Genomic DNA, 25,144 nt, shown 5'->3' with positions numbered 1-25,144 from the left:
TGACTGGCACCCAAAAAGCTCACTCCTTCACCCCCTTTATATCCTACTGGCTGTGCGACCTCAAGAAAGTCGCTTCTATAGTTTGGGTTTATTTTCACTTTTATCATGAGATGGATTCTGCCTGTTTTCAGAGAGGACAACAGCCTCCCAAAAGCAGAGTGCTGTCCTTCACAGGACTGCAATTGAGATGTTTTTTCTGCTGCCACCTAGCTGGACCCCTTATCATTTTTAAAGGACATGAGATAACTTCAGGGTGTAGGAAGAACAAAATACTTTTTAACCAAATCCTGGGTGAAGGGATGTGGGGAAGAGGATAGAGATGAATGTTGAGTTCTTTCAGACGATGAACCTGAATAACGGCACGAGTAAGGGTAATTTTTGCCAAGCCACTAGGATTAAATTAGTGGTGAAACTAGGTCGTATCACGAGTGATTGGAAATTATGTTCTGTAGCCGGGCACTTCAGGAAGAAAAGACAAATGGGCTGCCACCTGATCCCTGGAGTTTCAAGCAAATTATAATACATGAAGAGTGGGAGTCTGCTTTATAAGCAAACGCAATAGGAAACGGGTTGAAAATGGAAGGGTGCGAAGCAGAAGACAGCTCTATGTTTGAACATGACAGAGACTTGGCCCTGAGAGTCTGCAGATGTGACTGCAGATGAAGGCTCAGGAGCCATGTGCTGAGAGGGAATGACTCTATTACCACATCTTTCAGGAACCTTCATTAAATAAAGTCTGCCTCTCTTTCTTCCTAATCAGGTCAGATTCTCAATAAATGACAGCACAACGCTGTCAGACTTGCTGGCAGTGCAGCTGCACCGAGTAGAAGATGACGTGAGAGACATTGTGGATCAGGCCGTGAAGGAGCTAGGCACAGAGAAGGTACCATCCTCAGGCACGGGTCTCTGCCATGGTGCTGGGCTTATGTTTCTGCAGAGAAGCTGTTTGTATGAGTTCATTGATGTGGGAGTGTGGAAGCATATATTCAAGTTTTTCCTCTGCCGCTGGGTACCCTGGGCAGGATACAGGACTACTCAAAGGCATAGGACACACAGCAACAGGAGGGTCAGCCCCAGTAAGGGGGATAGGGGCCAACTGTATATCTCTTCCTTTGCAGCAAGCACCACTCTTAAGGGCTGAGTTAACACAGTTGGCCTTTCATAATAGTAAGTAGTTATTATTTCTGGTGTATGGAAGGGGACACTGAGGCATAAGACGGTAATTAACTTACCTAGGTTTGTTTAGGAGCCTGAGATTCACCTTCCGACCCTATCCTCACCTACCTCGTGCGGACTAATATATGTTCATATGTTCATATGTTCATATTCAGATAATCATATCTGCCCTTGGTGTGGCTTTTTAAACCTTCTCGTATTTGTATCCCTTCAGGGAGTAGGTTGTAAAACTCAGATCCAATAGAACAGTGTTAATGTGATGTACTGTCCTTTGCAGTGACGGCATGTACAGCCCAGTCTTGTCACCATGAATCATCTAGAGAAAAAAAGTGAGGCCAGTCACATTTGGAATATTATTGATGTTAATTTTAATCATTTATAAATACTTATTCATAATTTATAATTATAATTTATTAATAAATATTAACATTAATACTAAACTTTTTGGAATTCTAAGTCATGGCTGAGATATTGGCCCTAAATTTGATGTGGATGCACTTCAATTAACGGGTCCTTCTAATCTAGGTTATCACTGATGTCAGCCACACCTGGGAAGCCCTGGAATTTTCTTATGAGGCTCACCATAGAACAGGCACCCCACTGCTGAAGTCTGATGAACAGCTTTTTGAGACTCTAGAGCACAACCAGGTAAAATGGATTTTTAAAATAGATTTTAATTAATTTAGGACACTGATTTTTCAAAATCACATACAAAGTCCCATTCATTTGTTTACTGAGCACTTACTCATACCAGGCTCCAGGTGTGGGATCGTTTGGCATTCAAAGTATGAACTCCTGCTCTCAGGGGACTTGTAGTTCAGAAAGCAGATGACACAAAGGAGTCTTCTAGGATGCTAAGGAGAGACAAACAGACTCCTAGGAGGCTGAGACAGACAGACTCCCAGAAGATTAAGGAGAGACAGACAAATTCCTAAAGACTAAGAAGAGACAGTCAGACTCCTAGGAGACTAAGAGAATGACAGACTCCTAACAGACTTAAGAATAGATAGATTGACTCTCAGAAGACTAAGGAAAGACAGACTGACTCCTAGAAGACTAAGGAGAGACAGGACAGTCAGATCCTTGGGGGATTAAGAATAGACAGACTGACTCCAAGAAGCCTAAGAGGGGATAGACACTGGACTATGGAGAGATGGACTCCTCAAAGGCCAATGAGATGCAGAGGCCTTCTAATCAGAGTGCGAGAGTGTTGGGTTCCTTGGGAGGTGATGATGCTTAGTCTGGCCTTAAAGGATAGACTGGCCAAAAAATGACCACCAGGAAAGGACAACTATGTAGTGGGACCAATGATGTTAGTGTTGTCTGGAACATCAGAAAACAGGCACCTCTCAAGGGTTTGGATTCCTTGGACTATAGCATTTTACCCCCATGGGAGTAAGGAACAATAAGCCTGGAGACACAGATGTGAACACAGCATACATGACTTAGATTACAAAGCTACAAAGAAGGGTATCTCTTGAGACCTTTCTGAGAAGAAATGTAGATGAGAACATCCGAAAAGGATGACTGTCACTGTGATGAGCCATAAATCTAGAGCCCGGGAGCACCAAGATTCTGGGCTGATTTGGTGTGAGCATCATTTGTATAAAGGCAAAAAGCCAGCCAGAGCCCAGCATAAATGCTCAGTGTGGCATGAGGGTTGGGAGGCCATTGTCAGTATCCAGTGAGCTGGATAGAGAGAGAAAGGAGACATGGCCCAGCACCTTGACAGAGGCTGCATTTGGTTAACAACAGAATAGATGGGGAAGGGTAAGAGACTGTGAACAGGGAAATAAGGGAATAGGATATTGCAAAGAAACCAAGGGGTGGGATTTTGTTTCAAAGAGGAATTACATATATTAAACCCTTAGAGTGAAGTAGAACCAGAGGTCACTATGCTGTAGAGCCCTAAGATTTCAATGTGAGCATGTTGAGAAGTGACTGTTATATTGTTGCCTGCAAGTCTTGGTGACAAGATGACTGTACATGATAGCAGTTGGCTGAGAGGGAAGAGGAAGCTATAGGAAGTTTTACTTTTTGAGATCTACATGCATACACAGCAGAGTGCAAGTGCTCTCTCCTCTCTCCCCTCCCCTCCCCTCCCCTCCTCTCCCCTCCCCTCCCCTCCCCTCCCCTCCACCCCCCTCTCTCTGTCACAAACAACTCCAAAATGGTGAGCAGGCAGGGCCTAGGGGCTGAGTAAGAAAAGAATAATTTTGAAAGCTGCCCTTAATACACATTTGGTGGTTGTTATCTTTTCTTCTTCTTCTTCTTCTTCTTCTTCTTCTTCTTCTTCTTCTTCTTCTTCTTCTTCTTCTTCTTCTTCTTCTTCTTCTTCTTCCTCCTCCTCTTCCTCCTCCTCCTCCTCCTCCTCCTCCTCCTCCCTCCTTCTCTTCCTCCTTCTCCTCCCTCCTCCTCCTTCCTCCTCCTTCTTCCTCTTCTTCTTCCTCTTCCTCTCCTCCTTTTCCTCCTCCTCCTCCTCCTCCTCCTCCTCCTCCTCCTCCTTCTTTTTCCCAAGATAGAGTTTCTCACTGAGACTTGGGACTAGCTGGCTAGTCTGGGCTGGCCACTGAGCCCTTGGGATCTGCATGTCTCTGCCTATTTCCACGCTGGGATATTACAAGGATGTGCCACCACACTTAGCTATCTTTATGTGGGAGATTGTGGAGATGCAACCTCAGGTCCTTATGATCTCAAAACAAGTACTTTATGGACTGAGTTATCTTCCTAGCCCCAATATAGATTTTGCCTACACAGAAGGGCATGACCTCCTTGTAGAAGACATATTAAATACATCTAATTTCTTTGGTTGGATACATCAGCAATCTATACATTCTTTGGCTCCGTTTGTAAAAGTTTGATAGAGCCTCTCTGGGTTCCATACAAGGTGCAAGAACACAGAAGCAAGCATGGCAGCCTTCCTCACGACCCTGGGTCCCCTAGCATCCGCTGACAAGTGCCTGATTGCCTTTTAGGTTCAGTTGCAGACTCTTCTTCAGAGCAAGTACGTGGAATACTTCATTGAACAAGTCCTAAGCTGGCAAAACAAGCTAAATGTAGCCGATGCAGTTATCTTTACTTGGATGCAAGTCCAGCGAACCTGGTCTCACCTGGAAAGCATCTTCGTTTGTTCAGAAGATATTCGAGTCCAGCTTGTGGAAGATGCCAGAAGATTTGATAAAGTAGATGCTGAATTTAAGGTCTGTCAGAGACACGCCTGTCCTGTTCCAGTAAAGGTTTCATGACATTCAAATCCATGTAAAACGCAACAATTAAAAATCTATTCCGTGTTAGATTTATAAAATGCAATTTGTGCATTTCAGTGTATAGGAATCAGAAAACTGAAATTTTATGCTTTTACAAATCTTGCTATCTCTCTATCAACTGCTCAAGGCTGTCATTGTGGCATGATAGATGCTACAAAGGCAAACAGGTGTAACTGTTCAGCAAAGTTACACCGACACTTTTTTACACATGGTACCAGGCATCCCTGGAGTCTCCTGAACACCTTTCACTCACCTGTTGCACTCTGAAATTTTAATCCTATCTATGGAAGCAGAAAGGATGAATTTCTAATGCCTATGTTATACTTTTATATAGGAGTTAATGTTTGAGACAGCCAAAGTAAAGAACGTCTTAGAAGCAACATGCAGACCCCACCTCTATGAGAAACTTAAAGATTTTCAGCACAGGTAAGAAAGGAGCGGAAGGGTCAGTTGACACATGTTTCTTTCACATTCTAATGATGTTTAACCACATGTAATAGAGGTCACTCTGTGCTGTCTAGTTGCCTTGTGTATATCAGGTTCCTGATAACTGATCAATTCTTTCATTATATTGTTCTGTATATGCTGATTGAATATCTACTGTGTGCCAAAAGCCAGGGCAGCTCTCACTTGCTCATGGTCTGTTAGTCAGTGTGTGTGTGTATGTGTGTGTGTCTATGTATATATTACATATAATAAAGTATATTCCCATTCATTTCCCCTCATCTCACTGATCATCTCATTGTTCCCCTCCTTTGTTATTTTTTAGTAGTTTTGATTCCAGAATATCACTGAACTCATAGGGATCCTCCTGCCCCAGCTTTCTAAGTGCTGCATTATAGACATGAGCGACCTGCCTGCTTTATACATTCTCTCAACTGTATACTACTCTTAGAGAACATCTCAGTGCTTTCAAAATCTTTTTCCTAAGGGCCATTGGTAAAGTCACATTAACATTAAATCCACAACAGCCTCCACAAGAATATTTGGGATTTTGCTTTAAAACAAGCAAAACAACCATTCAGACAGGATGCTTCCTGATAGGATGCAGTTGTTAGTATTTAGTCAATGGCTAGGACTTTGGATAATCGTGTGTCAGCATCTCACGACTGCCCCGAACTCCAGAAAAGGTCAAAGTCACTTGTGGTTTACAGATTTCCATTGGGGAAAGGGCTTTGCCCCAGTTGTAGCTTACTACTGCAATTTCTGCTTCAGTTGAGTATTGTCAAATGCAGTCAGGAGAAGCAATGAGTATCATAAACCCAAGCCTGGTATATAATGGTGCGTATGCGTGTCCCCCCCTTTCCCCTGCCTGGTCGTGTTCTGTTTGTAAGCAGGATGTTGAAGGTGAAGGGGGTAGCTGTGAAACAGTGAGCTTTCTGGTTGAACGGAGTAGCTGTAGGTGTCTGTCAGAAGCACAGGACATGCCTAAGACGGTTTTTGTTCATGCAGGCTCTGTCTTTGTGAAAAAGCCCTGGCTGAATACCTGGAAACCAAGCGGGTCACGTTCCCTCGCTTCTACTTCATCTCCTCTGCAGACTTGCTGGACATTCTCTCCAAGGGAGCACAGCCGAAGCAGGTAATGGTTTTGGAAGTCCTTTGCTCTGCTGATTAGCTAAGTGTCCCAGTTTCTCCATCATTATCAGATGCCATCTGTCACATCACATGTGCCAGGAACTAGAAAATCTGCATTTAAATTTCTTAATGTAGCAACAGAGGGAAACAAGGGGCTTAGCTGGGGGGAGTAGCAGGAGCAACTGCCCTGGCACTAAGCAAAAGGTAACATCTAGGGTCAGGGAACAGGTCTGTCCTCTCACCTTCTGGACTCCCTTGTCCATGCACAACTGATGTACCTCCCACTTCCAGATTCATACATCAAAAGTGAGAGCAAAGGAGCACTTATGTCATCTGAGATCTCAGAGCAGAGACAAAATGTACCAGTTCTGAAAAGGTCCTCCTGGGAACATCTAAAAGATACCACTGTTCCTCAGACTCATGGTTTCCACTGATCTCCTAAGCTTATAAAAGTGCTGGTGGCAACTCCTAGGGCAATGTGTTAATCTCTAGACTGAAGTTCCTGATTTATCACTGTGAAGTTTATATACCTCAGAAAAGAAAGTATCTTTCTCTAGATACTTTCACGAATTCTCTGAGAAACCTTTATCTGTTTACAATGCAATTTACTGATACAACGTGCATTTTGCTGCTGGCTAGATACAGTAGTTGTAGTGATTATTTTTCCTTGGTTATAATTTAACTTTGAGGATTGAACTGAATAGCTATTCTTGTTGCTCCATACAAGTGAGATATTTCTACAAATATTAGAGTTGTTAGTCAACACAAACAACATTTTCTGGGATCCCATGAATACCGTTTGGTCTTCATGCTTGCTCCAGGTTGGCTTTATGAAGAAAATCCCTCTGGTTGGGTTACATCCGTGCTTTGCATATTTATGCAGCACGAAATTAGACTTTTTTTAAAAAAAATCTAATTTCGAACATAATCATCATCATCACACTTACACTTCGATAATCCTCACAGATGTCCTCACGACTAGTGGGTGGAGTTTTAAAAGGAGAGCTGTTTCATTAACCTCTCAAGTCCCAAAGACATTTCAAGTTCAGATGCTTATAATACAAGTTCAAATTGCTGCATGGAAAATAAATACACTTAAGTCTATAACAGGACAATGTTGTCTTTCTTTTAAGCACAGCCCCTCAAACTCAGTAGACACATGTGCCCATAGTGTTAATTCCATGAAGCAGTAAGCACAAGATACTAATATTTTCTGTAAATTTTAACCCCAAGTGTTCCTTGTTGAATATCTTTATAGTACCAGCAGACCTTTTTGTAACACTTTGGGCAGGCATCATAAGTCCTCGGTCTATTTCTCTCATTAAAAATTAATGAGTATACTGAAAATCTGTCAAGATCAAGCTGGCCACCCCAGCTCATCTCAGTGCGAAGGACAGGCTTTCAGATAATACTTAGGTGAACCAGTGATTGTCTGTTCCCTTGTGATTCTCTGGCTACTTGTGATGAAGAATTTAGGGGAATGATTTGTGGTGCAGAGGACTGAACCAGGACCTCATACATGCTAGGCACATGTTCTTCAGTGTCTCAACTATCCCTGACTCTCAGGCAGTAGCTACTGTTTACTCTCATACTCAGTACTGAAGATCCATATGCTGAACATTGTGGAACATGTCCTCACGGGGAACCAAGTGGCATAGATATTTTAGTTCTACCCCAACTTTCAAAGCCTAAAAAAAAGAAAGAAAGAAAACTTTAAAAAAGTTTATGTGTGTGTATATGTGCTTCTGTATATTTATGTGCACCACTGTGTGCAGGTGCCCATGGAAATCATAGGGCAGCTGATCCCCTAGAGTTGGAGTCACAGGTAGTTGTGAGCCACCTAATGTGGGTGCGGGGAACTGAACTGGGGTACTTTTTAAAAGCAGCAGGTGTTGGTAACTGCTGAGCCATCTTTCCAGCTCACCTCCCATGTTCTTGCCTTTGCCAGTGTGACCAACCATCTGGTTTCATCTTCTTCCTCCATTTTTTCTTTAGCAGATGTCCAAGCAAGGGACATGCTAGAAACTGACTCCTGCAGGTTCCCTTTGGGTCCCAGCTCCCCTTGCTTATCCGTAGAGTAGAAATCCGGAATACATTGTTTCACTTTCCCCACAAGCACTGAAGGAATGCCTTGGTCTCCCTCTTTGGGCTGTTTATCTACCTCTGAGAGGAAGCCCAGCCCCGATCCTTGAGACACGTTCATGGAAGAGCTCATGGTGTTGGATGAGGAGATGGTGTTAAGATGTGTAGGACTGCTACATATGCAGCTAGAGACACAAGCTCTGGGGGTACTGGTTAGTTCATATTGTTGTTCCACCTATAGGGCTGCAGACCCCTTCAGCTCCATGGGTGCTCTCTCTTCTCCATTGGGGGCCCTGTGTTCCATCTTATAGATGACTGTGAGCATCCACTTCTGTATTTGCCAGGCACTGGCATAGCCTCATACGAGACAACTGTTCCAGGGTCCCTTCATCAAAATCTTGCTGGCATATGCAATAGTGTCTGGGTTTGGTGGCTGATTATGGGATGATGGATCCCAGGGTGGGGTAGTCTCTGGATAGTCTAACCAGTACCCCCAGAGCTCGTGTCTCTAGCTGCATATGTAGTAGAAGATGGCCTAGTCGGCCATCACTGGGAATAGAGGCCCCTTGGTATTGCAAACTTTATATGCCCCAGTACGGAGGAATGCCAGGGCCAAGAAGCAGGAGTGGGTGGGTAGGGGAGCATGGTGGAGGGACAGTATAGGGAACTTTCGGGATAGCATTTGAAATGTATATAAAGAAAATATCTAATAATAAAAAATAAGATATGTAGGGCTGAACACTGAAGGGTCTTACCACCTTTAACCCACGTCTACTCCCCTCACTGTGCACACATACCCCATGCCTGTTTGCCCTCAAAGTCCTAGAGTGTACACAAGGGGAGGATCACTCAATGTATTCTTTTAATAAACATACATATGTATGTGCATGTGTGTAAAACAGGCTAGCTGGCCACCCAACCACAAAGTGCTGGGATTAAGAACATGTGCCCGCACCCAGCTGTTTTGCCTTTGTTCTGGAGATGAGACTGGGGCCTATACGCTTGCAAGGCGAGTACTGTACTGACTGAGATGTCGCCCTAGCTTTCTTTCTAATAATTAAAATAATGCTTAAAGGCTCACCCAAACCACACAGTGACTCATTATACACATCCTCGATACCAACTTGTTTCACTTGCCGGTGTTGTGTACCTGTTTAAGTCCCTCTGTTGTTGTCACGTGCCTCCATACATCGGATGAAGCATCTTTTCTAGCTAGTGTTAGTCTGCCTCACTGCTGTAACCTACCTTCATTTTATTCATAGGATTATGATCATACTCTTAAAAAAATTCTAGACACATTTTTTTCAGCACTAGAACTAGTACTGTCTTTAATGAACTGCTGAAAAATATAAGGTGTTAAGGATGTTAACTTACTATGAAGCTGAGGGCTGGAGCACAGCACAGTGATGTGAAGAGCATAGCGATGCCCCACAGCCCTGTTGACAAAAGCCGGTGACAAGGTCTTTATTCCATGCTAATGAGAGGTCAAGTCACATGGCTGTAGGGATGGTGTGATTTGTAGCTGTCCTAACCTATCAGCTTTGAAGTGGTTTGATTTCTGGTTGAGTCTGCACTTTTCCAAAGAAGTCAAAATATTTCAAATTACATGGGATGTAATTTCATTGAAATCATTTAGAAATAATTTAAACTCTATGTAATGCATTTTTACTGATACATATATTATATATATTATATATATATATATATATATATGCCCCCCCCACACACACACACACATTGTTCGCACCATATAATATAGTGTTTTGGTCAAATCTTTTCCCCATTTCTCTCCTCCAATTCTTCCCCTCCCCTATACTTTTCTTTTCACCTACTCTGCCTCTCCTATGACTCTGACTGTTAGTCCAGTTAGTGCTGTCTGCATGTACCTGGATGTAGAACCACCTCCTGTTGCAAGTTAATCTTTCAGGAGTACATCCCTGAAGGGAACTTGCTCTCCCTTCCTAGCAGCTATCAGTTACTAGTAGCTTCTCAGCTATGGGGAGATTCACAAGCCCTTTGCATGTCCACACTGGGAGTTCAACTGCCTTGATCCTGTGCAGTCATACTTGTGAGTTTGTGTTTGCAATGGCCCTATCATGTCCAGCAAATAATGGTTCATGAAGATGTCCACTACTTCTTTCTTTTACAGCCTTACAATCTCTTCTTCCACAATTATCCCTGGCCTTGGGTAGAGGGCATGTGGAAATCTTCTTGTTATGTTACTTCAACTTTGAGTCATTCCAGTTCATTTAACATGTTATCACACTATTAATAACATAGTGTTATCAGAAAGTATTTACCAGCCTTGGTGGCACAAACAGCAACTCCTGGGGGACCTGTTTTATAGGGGATAAGTAAGGTCCTTAGACTAATTTGTGTCTCCATGGCCATACCATAGTTCATTTCATTGTCTGAAAGATAGTCATGCATTCTGAATTCTTGATCAGTAGATATAAACTCTTTATATCTTGTACATTTGGACAGTATAGCTTAACTGTCTTCTCTTACCCCATTTGCAATATCAGAATCCGTTTCTGACCACCTGACAGAGAGAGCGTGTCCCTCTCTGCCCTTGGCGCTGACATTCTTTTTTTTTTTTTTTTTTTAATTAGGTATTTTCCTCATTTACATTTCCAATGCTATCCCAAAAGTGGCACTGACATTCTTAAATGTGCTCCTGGTAGTGTGACCAAGATAACACAAGATGGCAGCTTGTGAAGTAACAATGAAATTGGCCCATAAAAGGCACCCCTGTGTGCAGATAACTCATCTTGACATTTTGTGAATGGCTTGAATTCTCTACTCACCCCACCTCCCCACATTTAATTTAAGAATGTTGGTCCAAGAGAGTGGCTGAAGTTAATTGTGGAATTTGTTCAGCCTGAACTTTTCAATCAGGGAGGTCTGATGTGGAAGCTGCTTCCATTCTGTGAACTGAGGTTCCTGATTTAAGGCACTGGGGTGGAGATGCCAGAGATTCAGTTTGGTGTATCCAGGATGTCTGCAACCAGTATTGGCAGTCACTAAAGGAGGTTTAGCTCAGGATTTGCAGATTTCTCTCCCTTTGAAATACAGCCCAACCTCCTCAGATTATCTGCAGGACAATGGACTGAACTTCCTGGTTTATTGCTGCAGAAATAAAACTTTACACATACTTGTAGCATTCACGGCCCCACATTCACGGTAGTGATGTGTGACAGATTCTTCATTAAAACTTATTATTAAATATCATTTATTAAAAATATCCACCTCTGTGTGTGTGTGTGTACTAAACAAGTGTAGTAAATTTAAATGATATTAGGATACCTTTGCATGCCCTTCTAAGGTGTAGCTGTAACTTAGTAACTGATAACTCTGGATAGTTTTAACCAGTGGGCTCTAAGGAAGTGGCAGGTAAGGTTTTCCTAGGAGAGTTTTCTTTCCCTGTATTCACTGTGGGGAGTTTAGCTGGTATGTGGTGATTAGCTCATGGGAGACTTCTCCATTATGGAGCTAAACTGAAGAAGAAGCTTCTAGTGTTACAATATATTAATATATAATATAATACGATTGGTGTGTTTGTGTCATGTGGCCACATGTGGCTATTAAGTATCCAAGGTGTAGCAACAAATACTCGGCTTTTTAATTGTAACCAATTTGAGTTAATTTTGTTGTCCAGTTATTGGGAAACCTTATTGGGTTCCCAACAGCTCTGGTGAGTCTGCCGTTAACCTTGTATATCTTAGGAACTCTAAAGACAGATGAAATATTTTTGATGAACATTTCTGAACAAAATAATCTATAAATATGAAACACACACCTTGTTTCCAAGACTTATTAGTAAAAGAATGCAAACAATTTCATTAAGTTTTATGCTCATCAACATGTTAAAACTATGTGTTCGATGTACCACATTAAATATGTTAAAGCAAACTTCACTTGTAGAAACACTACTTTAATAGAGGTGCGAGAGAGCTGCAGTGGTGGAACTGGGTTCACCAGGTATCCTCTGAAGTGACAAGATAAACAGTACACATGCTTATGGAATACCCTTTAAGGGCAGGAACACTAGGCTACATGAGAGGAAATAGGCCAACTTATCTTTAAAGAAGTCTTCTACACCAAAGCAAGGAGACAGATGGCATGCAACAGATGGTTCTTATGCACTGTCAATATTGGCAGGAAGGTGATGCTGGGAGACAGGCTGAATATTAGAGGATGAAAGGCATTGCCAGATCTTAGGCAGGCACAGACTGGACCACAGCCATGTACAGTGTGTTTGTACAGAGACCAGCATCCATGTGCAGTGTGTTTGTACAGAGAACCATAGCCATGTGCAGTGTGTTTGTACAGTAGGACACCTTGAGACTGTATCCTATTGTAAATGGATGCCTTTATTTCAAGACAGTCTGACATATAGAAAGTTAAACTTTTAAGTATGTGTTTAAAAGAGTGGTCTAGTTTTCAAATAAATATATTCCATAGCCAATGGAAATGTTCTTTTACTATCCTATCAATATAGTTAAAAAATACTTAACATGGGTTATATAACAATGTGTCTTTTTCCTTCTGTAAACTATGTTGCCACTGCTTAGAACTCTACACAAGGCAACTCCATCACTGGAATTCCTTCCATAGCCAATTTGTATAGCATACAATAATATCAAAGAGTTATAATGTGATTAAAGCAAATGCCTCTTTAATGTTATAAGGTTTTGCCAGCAAGGAGTACTAGTCCTATCCTTGGTTTGCCATTGCTTATTAAGGCTACTTGGCTTTAGCTAAGTTCAATAGGCAGTGCTTTCAGACACATACTTTCCTTCTAGGAGAAGGAAAAGCTAGATAAAATACTCAACCAAATCTGTTTAAATGATGTGAAGAGCATTGTCTAAAGGACATTGGATAGAATCAGGTTTCAGGGACAAAGACAGGAGGGGAAGGGAGACACACAGGGCTTTCCCTGGTGTTGGGCGTAGCTCTTTCTCTTGAGATGTGAAGTGATTCATAGACGTGTCAAGCTGGTTAGCATTCTCCTTAGTCTCCTAGAACTTGAAAGAAAAAAAAAAAACATCAAAAACACCAAATGCAGGCCCACCAGGAAGGACATTATCCAGAGTGTTAAAACAGCAAGAAATGGCTTTAAGGTCAATTGGATATAAATTTGCTAGAGTTCAGAGCAGTAGGGGGTTGGGAGATATTACATATGTTATCTAAAGTTCAGTTCTATTTGGCTATAGATTGCCTCGGGAAGGGTAAGGCAAGGAAATAATGTTAAACATGTGGGGGAAGATATATTTATGGTCTTGGATTTGCAAAATTATCTTAAAATGGACATATAATATTAATGGATATCTTGAGATTTGACTGAGATAATCTTTTAAAAAATCAAAATACTATTGAGATTGATAATGAAAAACTCAAAATGGGAAATGCTGTTGTAATGTGTTAAAAGATACATAGAGCAAATTTATATGTATAGGATGGAGATATATATATATATATATATGTATATATATGCATATATATTCACACACACATATATACACACACTAAAAACACACATACACATATATACATATACATTTATATACATATGTATATATATGTATATATATGTGTGTGTGTGTGTGTGTGTGTGTGTGTGTGTGTGTGTGTGTATGTATACCCTGTGAAGAAGGCAAGGCTGGTGGTTCTCAAATATACAGATGAGCAGAACATTCACTCAGATAGTTCATGTATGGATGCTTCCTAGTAATTTGCAGACATAAGCAATCAAATCATCCAAGAAAAACAACAAAACCCACAGTGGGCCACACATAGTCTGGCCATGATGACATAATAGGAGTTAGATTTAGTCTCCTACCTAGAACTAACAACTTTGACAAAAGATAGCTTTACTAATCCTGAATGGTAGCCAGTGAAAACTATGATTTTCAAGGAGCAAGGAGCAGGCAAGTGAGTACCATGATGGCTGCTTTGGGCTTCAGTCTTCACAACAGGACACCCAGAGGCAAGAGAAGGTGATTTCTAAAAACTTAAGTGGCCCCTGTGAGTGAGTTAGGGAGTGTTTGATTAGTGAATGTGTGTGAGGGAATGACCCATCTGAGAGGATTAGAGGCAAAAACACCAATGTTCTCACAGGCTGGGAATAGTGCCTGTTTCCATGAGTGAGACCAGACACCCTTAGGATTTATTGATAGAGTACAGTGAAGATCTTGCTTGGCCATGAGGAAATTTTAAGGAAGTTTCATATGTGCTTTACCTTTCTAAAGTACAGGGGAGGAAGAGAAAGAGGAAGAGAAATATTTGCAAAAGTACAGCCAAACCTATCCAGATCAGTGAAAAGTGTGAATTTATGAGACTTAGTAACACTTAGTTGTAATCCCAATACATGGGAGTTGAAGCAGAAGGAATACCATAAACTCAAGATTAGCCTGGGACATAAAGTGAGTTCCAGGCCTGTGTTGGCTATAGAGTGAGATTCTGCTTCAGAAATCCAGAGAGGAGGGAGAGAAAGAAGAAGAGAATGAAGGGGCAGAGAGATAGGGGAAAGGGGAGGGGAGGGGAGGGGAGGGAGGGAGGGAGGGAGGGAGAGAGAGAGAGAGAGAGAGAGAGAGAGAGAGAGAGAGAGAGAATATGAAGAAAACAACAAAAGCTGCTCAGATTGTTTACAACCAAGAAGAAATAGCCCCAAATACTTAACTAACTAAAATCCACAAAGCCCCAGAACACACAAAAGAGCTAATGAGTGGATGACAGCTGACCTCACACTGGAAAGAATGCAAGTGATCAGACAACAGAGCAGTCCTGGCTTCAATGTACCGTAAGTCTGTCAAGCTGAAGTTGTCTACTAAAGAAAGGATATTTTAAGGATTTAGGGAAAGTGAGGATGTTTTCTTCAGATGCACAAAAGCTGGACAGTTTCACACCAGCAAACTAGTGGTATGAGACATGTTAAAGGAACTGCTTTAAGCAAAAGGAAGATGATGCCAGATGGAATTATAAAGTCTGAAGACTGAAATGCTAACTGCATGGGACCAGATAAGACAGCATAGTAGCCATCCTTCAGAAAGAGGAGAAACTTTGAAACTGTATAGACATGAGATCAGATGGTGTCTCTGTTGACTACTGTCATTTCATTATACTTAAGTCCTTAGTTTCTTGGCATCAAGTAGGAAAATGATAGTATATCTGTGGATTATTGAGTGATGAGTTTATTGTATTAAAAATCAAGAAAACTTTAAACTTGTTATGGTAAGATTTATCCCCTCCCCCTGCCTCATCTCTTCTTTAGTCCAGCTTGTTTCTCCCTTTGCACTGCCCTGTACTTGTCTAGCCGGTGAGTCAAGGCAAAAGGTTCTTGAGCTCTTTTGCATTAAGCCTTAGAATGTTACTGCTCTTTGAAACCTGTGGCAACCCTACACAGTGAGTCATCACTAATTTCCTGGCTAGTGAACGCAGGACCAGGCCATCACCTGGACCACCATCACCACATTAGAGAAGCTGTGGATCCCAGCAGACCACAAGTCTGCCAGAATTAGGACTGGCTGAGCCAGCTGAGGAGTCTAACACACAGTCACTGTAAGCTGCAGAACTGCCATGATGCTAAACCCACTAAATCTTGGGAGTAATTAATAATACTTCCAAAGCTAATCCATATTTCATTGATTAATGGATAGTTGTAAGCAGGCATGTCCATCAAGACCTTTCTTTTCTTTTCTTTTCTTTTCTTTTTTTTGTACTGCTTTAGGATAAAAGGTTGCAGGTGAAATTAAAATATGAAGTTCTAACTCATTAAGCTAGCCTACCTAGCTTTTCTTTTCCTTCCTCCCTACTCTCCTTTTCTGTCTTCTTTCTTCCTTGTCTCTTCCCCATTTTTTCCTTCCTGAAGATGCCTTGCTGCCAGCTATGGCATCGTTCTGACTTGTGAATACAGGATGACTGAGGTAAACTCCATCAACACTCATGCTGGAGAGTGAGTATCCACTGCTTCTTGTTAATTTGCATAGGTATACCCCAAATCTTTCACGTGACTTAGGGTTCACAAACTCACATCATGACATACAAAGACCAAATGCACCAAGAAGCTAACATTTAAAAACACACAATCTTAAGTCACAGGAGTCCTGAAGTCATAGGAGAAGGTGGGGCTCGTTGCGTGAGTTTGCTTCTACAGAAGTTTATTGTTGGTCCTTTTGAAAATGTAGATTTTGAGAGGAAGAAAAACTCAGATGGGCCATGAGAAATGTTTGGGTCATGATCTTTTTGTTTGTTTTGAAAAAATAATACTTTTATTCATTCTTTGAGAATTCCATGCTATCTACTTTGATCATGTTCACCCCTCCCCCACTTCCTTCCAGTTTCCTAACCAGCCTACTTCCAGTTCCTCTTCCTTTTCTCTCTCTCCCTTCTTTCTCCTCATTGAGTCCAGTTTGTGCTGGTAATACCACCCTTGTGTGTAAGGCCTACCCTGAAGGATGGTTGATATACAAGTTGTCACACCGTTAAAGAAAACTGACTCTTCCTTCCCCATCAGCAATCAAATGCCAATGGCTCCTCCCCTTGTCCTTGCTGGGGGTTTGTCTGTCTGGCTTTAGCTGTGTAAGTCATGTCCAAGCTGTTATAGTCCATGTGAGTTCATATGTACATCTGCCCTGCTGTGTCTGGAAAACACTGTTTCCTTGAAGTCATCCAACACTTCTAGCTCCCTTCTGATAGACCCTTGAGCCTTGAGTGATGAGGTTATAAACATATGTGTGTGTGTCTATATATTGCATATATTGTATATGTATATATGTGTACATTTTGTATATGTATATAATTATATAATATATGTATTTTTGTCTATGTGTATACATATATGTCACATTAGAGCTGAACACTTACAAGCCTCCTATTCTGTTCTTCTATTTGGCAATGCTGTTGATGTTTGTGTCTTCTGTATAAAAGTTCACCCAGTTGTATATATGGGTTACCCCATTCTCCTCTATATGAGTCTCAGTTTTTGTACGTTTACTTGAAAAAGTGTAGAATTTATATTGGATTACCTTATTTAAAATTACATAATATATACATGGCAAAAAAAAACCAGACAGAAAACAGCCTAAGATGCACTGTTCTTTATACTCCTGGGTGCTCTTTCTGGGTGAATGTACTGCTTTATGTATTTGTCCTATATATTTAATAAAATGGTCATATTACTATGCAGCACGGTGTATGATGGCTATTTAAAGTTTTACTATGTGAATGTGCTAGGATCAAATCCTCTAAAATAGATTTAGACTTCCAATGATGATGCATCACCACCAATAATAAATTCTATTCTAAAGCAAGAATAATTGTCTACCATTTTGACAGACTGGCTTAAATATTTATGCACGTGATAATAATAGGATGGACTCACATCCAGTCTGATAGCTATTCCAGACGAATAGCTTTGAAAGGCAGAACTGCCCGCATTTAAGTTCTTACGTGGTGGTGGGCATTGTCCTTATGAATGAGAATGAACGCACCAGTGGCCTCCTAGGTACTCACCAGGCCTGTCGTGCTGCAGCTCTGTGTGCTTTGTCTCAGCGAGTAGCAGCATCTTCACAAACACTGAAGACACATAAGATTAGATGGTAGAAATAAAAAACAATGGTGAGATTTGAGAAGAGAATTAGAAATGACCAATTTCTTCTTTCTCCCCTTCATTTTCTTGGTGGACAGCAGATGGAAGTCATAGGCTATATTATTAGTTTGCGTCGTAAATTACAAAATAAATTTAAGTCCTATAAAAGATTCTGTTTATGGTTCCAACAGTACAGATTTCAGTTACCAAGATTCAGTAACAGAACTCAGTTCCCTGGCATGATTCATGTTTGAGATGCTGCACTGTAGTGATGGGGAACAATAGAGTAAGGCCTTAACTGCTGGCTCGTTGGCCCACAGAAATCACAGATGTAGAACATTATCAGCAACAGTTAGATCATATCTTCTAAATGCTGTCAGCAATAAGCCACTGTTTTATCTGCTACCAAGATATTGTTGCATGAGCTTAACGTCTCTAGGATATTGTTGTGTGACCTCAGCATCCCTAGGATAATCCACATGAAATGCACAACAATATTTGATGGAGACAGGGGATTGGTGGGAAGGTGAATAGATAGAGACTTGTAGAAAGTGTGCCATCTGGGGATAATGCTAGAAGTGGGTGTCAAGTCAAACACACTTGGAGTTAGGAAAAGACAGGCAACCAGAGGACGACTCCTTACCCTTAGAGAGCCTGCACATTCAGGCAGAACATGAAGAACAAGCTTCCTGATATGAAGGATAGCCATGGTTGGAACAAAAGATGTGACGTAGTTCAGAGTAAGTGACACTGGCAAAGCGATAAAATGAAATACCAAACAAAACAAAGGAAACCAAGAAACAACACAAAACAAGCTAGATGCCCTACCTAAGAAGCATAAAAAGGCTGATACCACTGAGAGCTCCAAGAACAACATGTCAGTAGTTGACCCAAACTCAAAAGGAGTTCTTTGCCAAGACACAGCGGAGCTGCTACTTCTATTGCACAAGCCAGAAGAGACCATCACTGTTCAATGTCCCTAAAATCTTCAACATCCTACTTGCTTCAATACATGTACTATTTTGAACTACACTGTACCAAATAGCTTGTCTGCTTTCTCTAGTTCCTTACACATTTACAACCCATGGTAAGATTTTAATGTTTTGCCATTTTTTCTATTAATTAACCTTATATCCCGACTGCAGTTTCCCCTCCCTCCTCTACTCCCTGCACCCCACCCCACCCCCAATACCTCATCCACTTCTTTTCTCTTCAGGTATCCTATGGATATCATGGATATCTTGGTATATCAAGTTACAGTAAAACTAGCTGCATCCTCTCCTAGGTGAGACAGCTCGGTAGGAGGAAAAGATTCCAAAGGCAGGCAACAGAGTCAGAGACAGTCCCTGCTCTTGCTGTTAGGAGTCCCATATGAAGACCAAGTTAAACAGCTGTTACCTATGTGCAGAGGGGCTAGGTCAGTCCCATGCATGTTCCCTGGTTGGTGGTTTAGTCTCTGTGAGCTCCTATGGGTCCAGGTTAGTTGACTCTGTAGGTTCTTGTGGTGTCCTTGACCAATCTTTACCAAAACTTGTTAAAGGTCTTTGCATGGTCATAAGTTTCCATGTTGCTTATTAAGATGGTTGATGCACTTTCAGGTCACATGACAATATTTTATGAACACACACTACTGTGGCAAGCTGGGACAGTATGCATGCATTAGTTGGCACAACACCCAAGTAACATGAGGAAATATTTTTCAGTTTTTACTGGTAATCTTTTAGAAACAAACCTAGAGCGTGATAAAGATTTGGTTTCTTTAATAATAGTCTGGAAGTGTTATTTTAATGTATGTTTTTAGTTGTAAAATAAAATCTTTTCCCAATCAGTTAACCGGGAAGAAAATGTAATTTCATTTAAAATACAAAGATATTCATCAAAAACATTTGTTTTAAAAATTCCTCTTAGAAAATTTCAATAAGAAAGAAACATCTGATTTCAACAACACCAGATCCAAGTCATGAGGATTGGAAGTTAAGAGATTTACATTTTCTGGCAACTGCCAGGGCAGCTATAAGGCCAGAAGTTGTTGTGAAATTATTTTCTGAGCAAAGCAATAATGTGTGAGGGTGCCCGATGGCTGAGGTCTCATTTATCCTGCAGATTTTCAATTGAGTATTATCTAGGCCCATTACACAGTAGAAGCTGTTTGACATCTGTGCGCTTCCTGGCCACCTCAGTGGGGAGAGTGAATGGTTAGATTATTGCAGAGATGTTCTGTGTATAAATGCCCTTTGGGTAACATGCAGAAATGGAGGTGAATATGATAGCCCAGGAAGTGATCCGCCTACCTCTCTCCCTATATCTAAAGTAAGGAAGACCCTCAGAAACTCATTTGTTTTAAACTTGAAGATGTCCCAATGCCATAGCCTTAACGCTAAAACTGCAGATGCAGCACGGTGTGAAGACTTTAAAAGATTAAGTTGCCCCAAAGGAAACTTACTGATACTGTTGGGCTTGTCATGCAGATAGCTCAGGCAGCTGCTGTTACATACCAAGTCCAGCTACAGTATAGGTTGAGAAACACTCGTGACAGGCGAGACCGGTGAGCAGGAAAATATTGTCCAGCTTCAGACTACTTTCTGCTGATAGTAGCCATTGTTTTCCACTGAAGAAATTTTTTCTTTTTCTTTTTTTAGTTTAGAAGTTTTAAATTCTTTTTTAAAAATTAGGTATTTTCCTCATTTACATTTCCAATGCTATCCCAAAAGTCGCCTATACCCTCCCCCCCACTCCCCTACCCACCCACTCCCCCTTTTTGGCCCTGGCGTTCCCCTGTACTGGGGCGTATAAAGTTTGCAAATCCAATGGGCCTCTCTTTCCAGTGATGGCCGACTAAGCCATCTTTTGATACATATGCAGCTAGAGTCAAGAGCTCCGGGGTACTGGTTAGTTCATAATGTTGTTCCACCCATAGGGTTGCAGATCCCTTTAGCTCCTTGGGTACTTTCTCTAGCTCCTCCATTGGGGACCCTGTGATCCATCCATTAGCTGACTGTGAGCATCCACTCCTGTGTTTGCTAGGCCCCGGCATAGTCTCACAAGAGACAGCTATATCTGGGTCCTTTCAGCAAAATCTTGCTAGAGTATGCAATGGTGTCAGCATTTGGAAGCTGATTATGCGATGGATCCCCAGATATGGCAGTCTCTAGATGGTACATCCTTTCGTCACAGCTCCAAACTTTGTCTCTGTAACTTCTTCCATGGGTGTTTTGTTTCCAATTCTAAGAAGGGGCAAAGTGTCCACACTTTGATCTTCGTTCTTCTTGAGTTTCATGCGTTTAGCAAATTGTATCTTATATCTTGGGTATCCTAAGTTTCTGGGCTAATATCCACTTATCAGTGAGTACATATTGTGTGAGTTCCTTTGTGATTGTGTTACCTCACTCAGGATGATGCCCTCTAGGTCCATCCATTTGCCTAGGAATTTCATAAATTCATTCTTTTTAATAGCTGAGTAGTACTCCATTGTGTAACTGTACCACATTTTCTGTATCCATTCCTCTGTTGAGGGCCATCTGGGTTCTTTCCAGCTTCTAGCTATTATAAATAAGGCTGCTGTGAACATAGTGGAGCATGTGTCCTTCTTACCGGTTGGGACATCTTCTGGATATATGCCCAGGAGAGGTATTGCGGGATCCTCCAGTAGTACTATGTCCAATTTTCTGAGGAACCGCCAGACTGATTTCCAGAGTGGTTGTTCCAGCTTGCAATCCCACCAACAATGGAGGAGTGTTCCTCTTTCTCCACATCCTCGCCAGCATCTGCTGTCACCTGAATTTTTGATCTTAGCCATTCTGACTGGTGTGAGGTGGAATCTCAGGGTTGTTTTGATTTGCATTTACCTGATGATTAAGGATGCTGAACATTTTTTCAGATGCTTCTCAGCCATTCGGTATTCCTCAGGTGAGAATTCTTTGTTTATCTCTGAGCCCCATTTTTTAATGGGGTTATTTGATTTTCTGGAGTCCACCTTCTTGAGTTCTTTATATATATTGGATATTAGTCCCCTATATGATTGAGGATAGGTAAAGATCCTTTCCCAATCTGTTGGTGGTCTTTTGGTCTTATTGACAATGTCTTTTGCCTTGCAGAAGCTTTGCAACTTTATGAGGTCCCATTTGTCGATTCTAGATCTTACAGCACAAGCCATTGCTGTTCTATTCAGAAAATTTTCCCCTGTACCCATATCTTCGAGGCTTTTCCCTACTTTCTCCTCTATAAGTTTCAGTGTCTCTGGTTTTATGTGGAGTTCCTTAATCCAGGAGATAGGAATGGATCAATTTGCATTCTTCTACATGATAACTGCCAGTTGTGCCAGCACCATTTGTTGAAAATGCTGTCTTTTTTCCACTGGATGGTTTTAGCTCCCTTATCAAAGATCAAGTGACCATAGGTGTGTGGGTTCCTCTCTGGGTCTTCAATTCTATTCCATTGGTCTACTTGTCTGTCGCTATACCAGTACCATGCAGTTTTTATCACAATTGCTCTGTAGTACAGCTTTAGGTCAGGCATGGTGATTCCACCAGAGGTTCTTTTATCCTTGAGAAGAGTTTTTGCTATCCTAGTTTTTTTGTTATTCCAGATGAATTTGCGGATTGCCCTTTCTAATTCGTTGAAGAATGGAGTTGGAATTTTGATGGGGATTGCATTGAATCGGTAGATTGCTTTTGGCAAGATAGCCATTTTTACTATATTGATCCTGCCCATCCATGAGCATGGGAGATCTTTCTATCTTCTGAGATCTTCTTTAATTTCTTTCTTCAGAGACTTGAAGTTCTTATCATATAGATCTTTCACTTCCTTAGTTAGAGTCACACCAAGGTTTTTTATATTTTTTGTGACTATTGAGAAGGGTATTGTTTCCCTAATTTCTCTGAAGAAAAATTTTATAGCACAGAAAATCAGCTGTCTTAATGTGTACATTTTAGTGTTATTTGCATATTTCTAGTGTTGTACAACTACCATACCACCTTTCTTTTGTTTCCAAGACATTTTTGGTTACCCCCAAATATACTTCTGCATCCATTACATTGCTTGTCTATGACTCTCTCCCTAGCACCACTAGGAACCAGTGGTCTGCAGTCTGTCTGTGGATTTGCACATTCTTGGTATTTTGTGTGGATGTTTATGTAGTTGATGAGATTGGATGACTGGCTGCTGTTCTCATTGGACTCAGTGTTCTTAAGGTTCATTCACGTCGTCTTTTTTTCTCCCAGAGTTAGATATTGAATCCACAACCTTGTGTGTACTAGACAAGTGTTCTACCACTGAGCTATGTCCCATGGTTGTTCTAAAACAGGATCTCACTAGATATTCCAGGCTGGACTAGAAGTCAGTCTTTCAGCTTCCACTTCCTCAGTTCTAGGACAAGAGTATGTGCCAGCATACAGTCTTTGTTACTATACATACACACTTCATTGTTTCACGTGGCCTAACAATATTGCACAGTATATACCTTGCACAATTTGCTTATCTATCTATTTGAGTGGCAGTTTCTACTTTTTGGCTACTGTGATCCATGGAGGGAACACTGGTATATAACTGTATGTTCAAGTGGCTCTATGCAGGGTATATCGATGGTTTCTTGATAATTCTGTTTAATTTGCTGAGGAACCATGAAACTCTCTTCCATTCAGTGATACCACGAGTCAGAGGAGTGTGGGTTCCTACCATTGGTGGTTCCTCTAGGCCCATCTCTGGCCATGAGTTAGTCTTTTCCAAAAGAAATGAGTGTTTTAGCTGATGTCTGGGTGTGAGTCCACCTACTGAAAAGCTGCCTTCCTCCTTAATCCTCCAGGGTGATGCTAGGCATTGTTCCTAGGTAGGGGCCTGCCATGACTTTTATTAGAAGGGTCAGTGGAAGGGAGAGTATGACTAGTTGAGGACTTGTGTTTGAAGGCCAGTTACATATTTTTCTTCAGACTGACCTTGTCAGACGAGAGGTCTGCTGGTATTCATCTTTCATTTTAACCTCAATTTGTCAAATTTCAATAAGATGCATCAAGTTCAATGCGTTAGTTTCCTTTGGAGAATGCAGGCTGTGAGAAGCAAGGACATGGGATGTGGTCTTTATTAATGAGTCCCGGGACCTGTGAATCTAAAGTCTCGCTGCCATTCAGTGTCAGCAATATTGGCTTGGAAATCTTACCTAATAAATCAAAAAAGGGAAACAATATTCAGCCTCTTTATGTACATTCAGCCTCTTTATGCATGAGACTCAAAATATCCCACTGAATAAATGATGTCAGTAGACCTCAAACCATAAGATTTTCTTGAATTCATGTTTATTTTAGATATTTTACCAGTGTTCTTGTACTTTAGACCAAGAATATAAATCTGAATTTTAGAAGTTTGATCTTAGAAGTTCTCCTAAAATGAATGTCCCCAGTTGTGGTGCATTAAGACAGGTCAGTGAGACTTCAGGCATAGTGAGCACTCACCAGGCATAGGGAGCACTCACCAGGCATAACGAGCACTCACCAGGCATAACGAGCACTCACCAGGCATAGTGAGCACCCACCAGGCTATATATCACAGTGGGATCAGAAGCCTGGCCTCCTCTCTATCAGGTTCATTTTAGATATTTGTATCTTATTAGTGACCTTGATTTTGAGACAATTCTGGAAATTTATGAATAAAGGTTAGTAACTTTGTATGGTTTTGTTTCTCAATTGCCAGGGATTTTGTACAGTAAGAAACACTCAGCTTTTCTTTAACATTCTGGTCTTAGGTAACACACCACCTTGTCAAACTCTTTGACAGCATCTCGGATCTGCAGTTCGAAGATAATATGGACGTGTCCACACACAAAGCAGTTGGAATGTTCAGCAAAGAAAAGGAGTATGTCCCATTCCAGGCCGGATGTGAATGCATAGGCCATGTAAGAGTTGATTTTGAAGTTTTCTATGCAAAGGGGATGACTTTAGGACAAGGATAAATTGGACTAGCAAGACTGTTTAGTTCATGTTTAAAACCAGGCTCTAGTTGGTTCTATTGCTGTTCGCCATCCCTAGTGTGCCAAGAAGGTCCTGGTCTGTGCCCAGTTTCTCTCATTTAGCTTTAGCATCCAGCATGGGTCAATAATATTTGGAGTTCAGCTACACAGAAGGGATTGCCACTGAGTGAATGAGTAAGACTTGGGAACATAAGCACATGAAGCCCAGTAACTGGCTTTACCCATCTGTCAGAAGCTGTAGGAAGGGAATATGGTCTGTGGCTAGACATTCTGGTGTGAATACCGTGAGTGGCTTCTTGTGTTAGTAAGGTCTACCAAGATGATGTCACTTAGCCCAACCATGGTGCAGTTAACTGAGCATACTCTCTACTCTCATGGACAAATCCCTAAACTCATTCTTACCAGTCACCACAAGGAAGAGTCGTTTGCTGTCTGACAGCTTAAAGCACAGTCTGTTAAGTTAGAAGTTGTCTTAGTTAAGGCTTTCTGTTGCTGTGA

The 25,144-nt window shown here is 41.3% G+C and overlaps 1 protein-coding gene across 1 annotated transcript in view; it reads left to right on the top strand.

Moving 5' to 3' along the window:
* Positions 1-25,144, top strand: part of Dnah11 (dynein axonemal heavy chain 11) — a 313,176-nt gene that overhangs the window by 79,098 nt on the left and 208,934 nt on the right. The window contains exons 24-29 of the mRNA XM_085830726.1: positions 761-883; positions 1,702-1,824; positions 4,152-4,376; positions 4,777-4,868; positions 5,895-6,021; positions 24,422-24,571. Of these exons, the coding sequence (XP_085686852.1) occupies positions 761-883; positions 1,702-1,824; positions 4,152-4,376; positions 4,777-4,868; positions 5,895-6,021; positions 24,422-24,571 (840 nt within the window). The remainder of the gene's footprint in view (positions 1-760; positions 884-1,701; positions 1,825-4,151; positions 4,377-4,776; positions 4,869-5,894; positions 6,022-24,421; positions 24,572-25,144) is intronic.

Source organism: Mus caroli, unplaced genomic scaffold (genome assembly GCF_978045245.1).
Source record: "Mus caroli unplaced genomic scaffold, Mus_caroli_1 scaffold_14, whole genome shotgun sequence".
Classification (NCBI taxonomy): Eukaryota; Metazoa; Chordata; class Mammalia; order Rodentia; family Muridae; genus Mus; species Mus caroli.
This window is presented reverse-complemented; position numbering and strand designations above follow the sequence as displayed.